Below are 5,843 nucleotides of genomic sequence, written 5' to 3'. Positions count from 1 at the left end.
CGAACAGCGGTAGTTGATTTACGCCCAAATTATTGTTACAGGCCCATCTGTCCGTTTCAATAAAGTTTTTTTTGTTGTTTTTCCAAAACAAAATGGCAGCCACTATCTATGGAAATAAACTACAACACCCAGAATACCTTGCGCGCCGGACGTTCCTAATAGCGAGTTGCCGGGTTCCGTACAAGTAGGTTTCTTTTCGTTCTGTAGTTGTGTGACTAGAAATCCCACTAGCGGACAGGGTAGGGCGGGTTCAGTCGGGGCTCGGGGGGTTTATGCGTGAGGTAGAGGCGGCACGGCCAAGGTCACAGTGTAGGGGTCAGAGTTGGCAATGACACGGGGGGGGGGCGCTTCCTGCACGTTGTAGTGACACCTAGGGAGCCCTTGTCTGTCTGTCCATCCCCGGGTACTGCTGGTATATACACTGGCAATGGCGTTAGTGCTGCCTCCCCTCATGGGAGCCATTTGCCCTGGGCCCTTACTACTCCTGCTCCCCAGCATTGCACTCACAGGGAACCCTCAGCTCCATTTAACTTTCCCTTTAGTTCAGGACCCCTACATTAAACCTACACTGCCCAGTAGCACTAAAAGAATGAAAGTGTTTTAAAGTAACTAAAATAGAATGTACTGTTGCCTTTCCCTGTTAAAAGTGGCAGAAACAGTACTATAATATTTATATATAAATGCTGTGTAGCCCTGGGGCAGCAATTAAAGATGGAGAAAAGGCACAGGTTAAATAGCAGATAACAGATGAACTATGAGGAATATAATGGTGTTTTATCTGTTATCTTGCCTTTCTCCCTTTTTACAACTTGAATGGCTGCCCCTGTGGGCACACAACAGAATATTTATATACTATAGTAGAGTTTCTGAAACAAACACAACTTTTAATATATTTCAGTTACTATCATACATTTTCATTTCTCGGTGTTACTGTCTCTTTAATCACTACTCGGTGGTGTCACTGCAAGTTACAGGGCCCTACGGCAAAGTCAGTTTAGGGCTCCCCTATATTATATTTATTTCTTATTATTATCTCCTGAAGCCCACAACAGTTGCAGTGCCAGCTTCTTCTATGGTTACACACCTGCCTGTTGGTGCCTCATACCTGCTATATATATATATATATATATACAGCAGTGAAGAGATCCGCACTCACAGGTCTTATAGAATTAATCTGGTGTTTATTGAGAAGACTAGTCTTCTCAATAAACACCAGATTAATTCTATAAGACCTGTGAGTGCGGATCTCTTCACTGCTGTATCTAATTCTTCACTTGGACCTGCACCCAGGCTATTGTGACCCGATTGACGTGAGTGCCGGCTCTCTCCTGATGTGTGTATATATATGTATATATATATATATGTATATATATGTATATATATATATGTATATGTGTGTATATATATATATATATGTATAACATACCTCTGGTGCTCGGTAAAGGGTTCCAATAGTGTAAAAAAGACCAGCAACTCCGGGATTTATTGTGAAAAATCAAAACATATATTCAAAGTAGCATGAACAGGGTTCATGCTACTTTGAATATATGTTTTGATATATATATATATATATACCGTGCACCGCTTCAATCCTTGTCCCGGGTGCACGGTAAAAGAGTTTAAATATTGAAAAAAAGACCAGCAACACCGGATCTATTGCAAACAATCAATTATATATTGAAAAATACATGTGACTTTCTCAAGGCAAGGTCCCGACGGGGACCGAAACGTAACGTTGGCTGTTCATGTATTTTTCAATATATAATTGATTGTTTGCAATAGATCCGGTGTTGCTGGTCTTTTTTTCAATATATATATATATAAGGGCTCTAAGTCCAAGGGGCACAGGCAGCAATTAGAGGAAAGTGAAATCTGTGCCCTAAGGAAGGTCCAGTAGGTGGGCTTAGGGTTGCCACCTGAACAGTAAAAACTATTGAAAGGCTATTTTTTTTTTCTGAGAAAGGGTGCCAACCCTAGGTGGGTGAATGAGGCCCTCTAATAGATTTTTACAGACTTAACAAAATAGGGTTTTATTTGCAGACATGCGCCTGACGCTGCTTCTCGAGATGGCGGCCAAACTCAAATTGCCCCACGATTACCGCTTTGGAATGAGCCGCCCGTCAACATTGGCAGCAAAGAGGAGGAACCCCCCGGGCAAGAGAAGATCCAAAGTGTTTGTAGAGCCCGTCAGTAAGGAGGAATGGCAGTATTTCCGTGGGGATACCGTAAGTCCAAGCTTTTCAGACTGTTACACCTCCCCCTTTGGTTTAGCTTTAGTCACATTACATCTTTCATTTCCGTCTCTAGGTAGAAGTTCTTCATGGGAAGGATGCTGGGAAGCAAGGAAAGGTGACACAAGTGGTCCGAGCTCGTAACTGGGTTGTTGTCGACGGTTTAAACACAGTAAGTTGATGCTGACATTGGGAAACATTTATGAAAGTAGCACTGGTATTGGGATAGCTCAGAATGGGCCCTTTGTGTAATTTAGAGTTCTGAGCCTTGTCCCAACATGCTGCCAGTTGTTAACAAAGACCCCCAGACAGAAGCGCAGAGAGCACTTTTGCTGGGGGTCTAGATGCAGTCAGATAAAAAAAAATGTGGCACAAGGTGCAGACCCAGTGTCAGTGGGTGCAAGCCAGCCCTGTCCTTAAGGGAGCCTTCTACCGCTCCTTAAAGCTGACCATACACGCACCAATGACATCGTACGAAACTTTGTTGCGTGTATGCGACTCGGCGAGGTGAACGATACCGCAAAAGGCTGTGGATATCGGTCGACTCACCGATTGGGGCGGGTTAAAAGATTTTGATCAAGCGCCATTGAAGGCACCTGAGCAAGATCTACCTTCAGGGCTGAATCGGCAGAAGGAGGTAGAAATCCTATTGTTTCTACCTCCATATCTGCCCTGAACGTCTGTGGAGGGTGGGAACGATCTTTTCTGCGACCAAAATCGCCACGTGTGTGGCCATCTTAACTTCTGTGTCTGAATCACATGCAAGTTAGGGTGGGAAGCATGTGTGCTTTTCCCTGCCCCTCTTTAATACAGAACTGCAGAACAGAGGTGGCTCACAGGTGTCTGTGCTCTGAAACTGAGCACAGAGGCCTGAGGCAATTTATTTTGAAATGATTAAATGATCCCATGATGAAAAAATTTGTGAATGTACCTGCAACTAAAAGGTGTATTTTTTTTGTCCCAGTCTGACTTTTGAAGCAATATAGGCAGAAGTCAGCTTTCCTCCAGCCAAGATTCCATTTCCCAGAAAGCATTGCATGCTCCTATTATCATCTGGCTTCTCTCAGAACCGGCAGTGCAGATAGGGATAAACAGGAGCTGCTCTCAATAGCAATTACATTTACACATAATTTTACAGCCAATGATAACGTGTAATGAATGTATATTGGGCAATGGCTGAGAGAGAAAATATAGTTTGTAGCTATTGTCCTGTGCAGCCAGCAATAAGCTTGTGTAATGGATCAGCCTAGATACGGGGAGTAAAGCTGGGTACATACGGGCAGGATTCTACATGGGGAAAAAGCAACTTGGACTCATAATGATTCCCATTGGGCACCTTGTTAAATACATTGTAGAATGCAAAGGAAATAGGGGAGCAACCAAATCCCCCGAGCATCCATATATACCTGCACAGTTTAAATTTACAATAAACCTTGATTACAACCAGGACAGAAATGTTTCCCCTGTATGTGACATTAATGTTTGCTTTATTTGTTTGAAGCATTACCGTTATGTTGGTCGGACAGAGGAATACAGAGGAACATATGTTGCCAGTGAAGCCCCCCTGCTGCTCAACCAGGTGTCTCTGGTTGATCCCACAGACAGGTAGGACGCCTTCATCTCTCCATATGGACTATGAGTAAACTTAGGGGGCTATTCCTGCTAAATTGTGCTTGGTACAGGGGGAAATTTACTAGTTTAGTTTTATGTTATGTCTGTGTACAGGCTATGGGCAACATCAGAACACCTTTCTGTTTTCCTTCTGAATTTATGTCTTTGACTGTACCCTTAAAGGCAATGCCAGCAGGTGGCACTGTTATAGAATTCATTATATTGGCAGTTAATAAAAAATTGAAACTGAAAAAAAATGAGTTAATTTTAATATCAAAAGTGCTTAGGGAAGCACCCTGCGCAATTTTACATTAAAGGCTTTCTTATCCTTTAATCGTTGGCTGAATCCATGTACAGGTTTATGTGTAAATATTTTTGCATATGTGACTCTTTACTCTCTGTTTCTTTTTTGTGACCCCGGAAGGAAGCCCACCGATATAGAATGGCGTTACACAGAGGAGGGTGATCGCGTGAGGGTGTCTGTGAGATCTGGGCGTATCATTCCCAAGCCTGTCCTGCAGAGACGCGACGGGATCATCCCTGAGCAGTGGAAAGGTGAGGGCTGGAGAGGAGGTCTTGACCTGTGTCCAAGGGGCTGGGTATTGAAGGGGGGGGGGTGTAGGTAGTGTAAGGCAGCATTAAAAGGTAAGAGCAAGAACAAGTCGTATAGAGTTAAATAGACTGCTGGTTAGTGATGGATTCTGGGGGAGTGGGCAAAGACAGGTGGTGGGGAGCCATTGGTTGCCTGTCTGTGATACAGAGCATTCTTAGTAGACTATAGATAGCCTCTATAATAGAATGGGCATAAAAGGAGTATGGGATGTACATGTAGAGGGATAAGAGACCCCTTGATCTCCAGTGGCTCCCTGAACCCACTTCTAGTGTTCAGGTAAATCAATCTGTGACTGGGGTTAACAATTGAGGTTGCTCTGATTGTTCAGCTCTAGGATCAATAATCAGATTAAATTGGTGCCCTGTGCAGGCCTCTGTCCCAGTACAATCCAGTGGGATTTTCTAGCCTATTTGATATATAGTGAGCCTACTGATTGATATTGATCAGATAGGCCATTATTTTGGCACCAAAATTGTCAAATAGGCTACTGAAAAGGCTGTGAAAAGTCGGTGTCTGTGCAGCTATGGATGCTTTATCCCTACCAACCGTTTATATTAGCATCCTCACTATGTAATATTATAGGCTCACACAAGCCTGTATGTGCACCATTCCACTTACATTTGCATCCTACCTGCTTTGTAAACGGCCATACTTACCCTTACTTTCTCGTTAGATGGTCCCAAGGACACCTCTGTGGAAGATGCTCTAGAAAGGACATATGTGCCGTCCCTGAAGACATTCCAAGAAGAAATAATGGAGAAAATGGGCATCGAAGAAAACCGCCAGCAAAGGAAATCCTACTGGTACTAACGCAAGCAGAACTGTGCGGCAGCGGCTGAGAGCGTCTCTGTCATTAATGGACCATAACAGGAATAGGAAATTGTTTGGGAAAATTTACAGCTTCTCTGCCATTTGGAAAAACTCATGGACCTAATTCATCCTGTTTTTTTACATCATATGGGCTAGAGCTCCATATCCAGAACTAAAGGAAATGAGGAAATGTGCTTGCCGGTATTTATCCTGCGCAGATTGGTCACTTCCAGCCGCACCAGTACAGCCCATGTCTCCCAGTGTTGGGTGATCACAGAACGTACGTGTTAAGGAAAGTAATAAGTACTTTTGTAATAAGAATAATCCCACCACTGAAATAAATTCAAGTATGGACAGCAAACATGTTAAAACACCAAGCTGCAATTAAAGCTCATTTTTTTTTCCACCCTGTTCTAGATGTTTTGTTCTAGTCAACGAGGGGCTTCCAGGCACCGGAGGAGAATGATGAGCACATAGGGAGGCTAGCCACTCATGGAAGTCGTGTCCAGTGATCCTGTAATGGAGGTTCAGTCAAAACTGAAAAAGCTAAACCAATTATATATGTCATACAGAAAAAA

General features: G+C 43.3%; 1 protein-coding gene across 1 annotated transcript; it reads left to right on the top strand.

Moving 5' to 3' along the window:
• Positions 1-2,040: 2,040 nt before the first annotated feature.
• On the top strand, positions 2,041-5,520 carry mrpl24 (mitochondrial ribosomal protein L24; the record flags this gene model as incomplete). The annotated part of the gene is given in 5 exon segments (NM_001005120.2): positions 2,041-2,225; positions 2,308-2,403; positions 3,733-3,836; positions 4,267-4,397; positions 5,129-5,520. Coding segments are annotated over 5 exon segments (651 nt in total). The 3' UTR covers positions 5,266-5,520.
• Between the last annotated feature and the right edge of the window lie 323 nt (positions 5,521-5,843).

This window comes from Xenopus tropicalis, chromosome 8, assembly GCF_000004195.4.
Source record: "Xenopus tropicalis strain Nigerian chromosome 8, UCB_Xtro_10.0, whole genome shotgun sequence".
In the NCBI taxonomy this organism is placed as follows: Eukaryota; Metazoa; Chordata; class Amphibia; order Anura; family Pipidae; genus Xenopus; species Xenopus tropicalis.
This window is presented reverse-complemented; position numbering and strand designations above follow the sequence as displayed.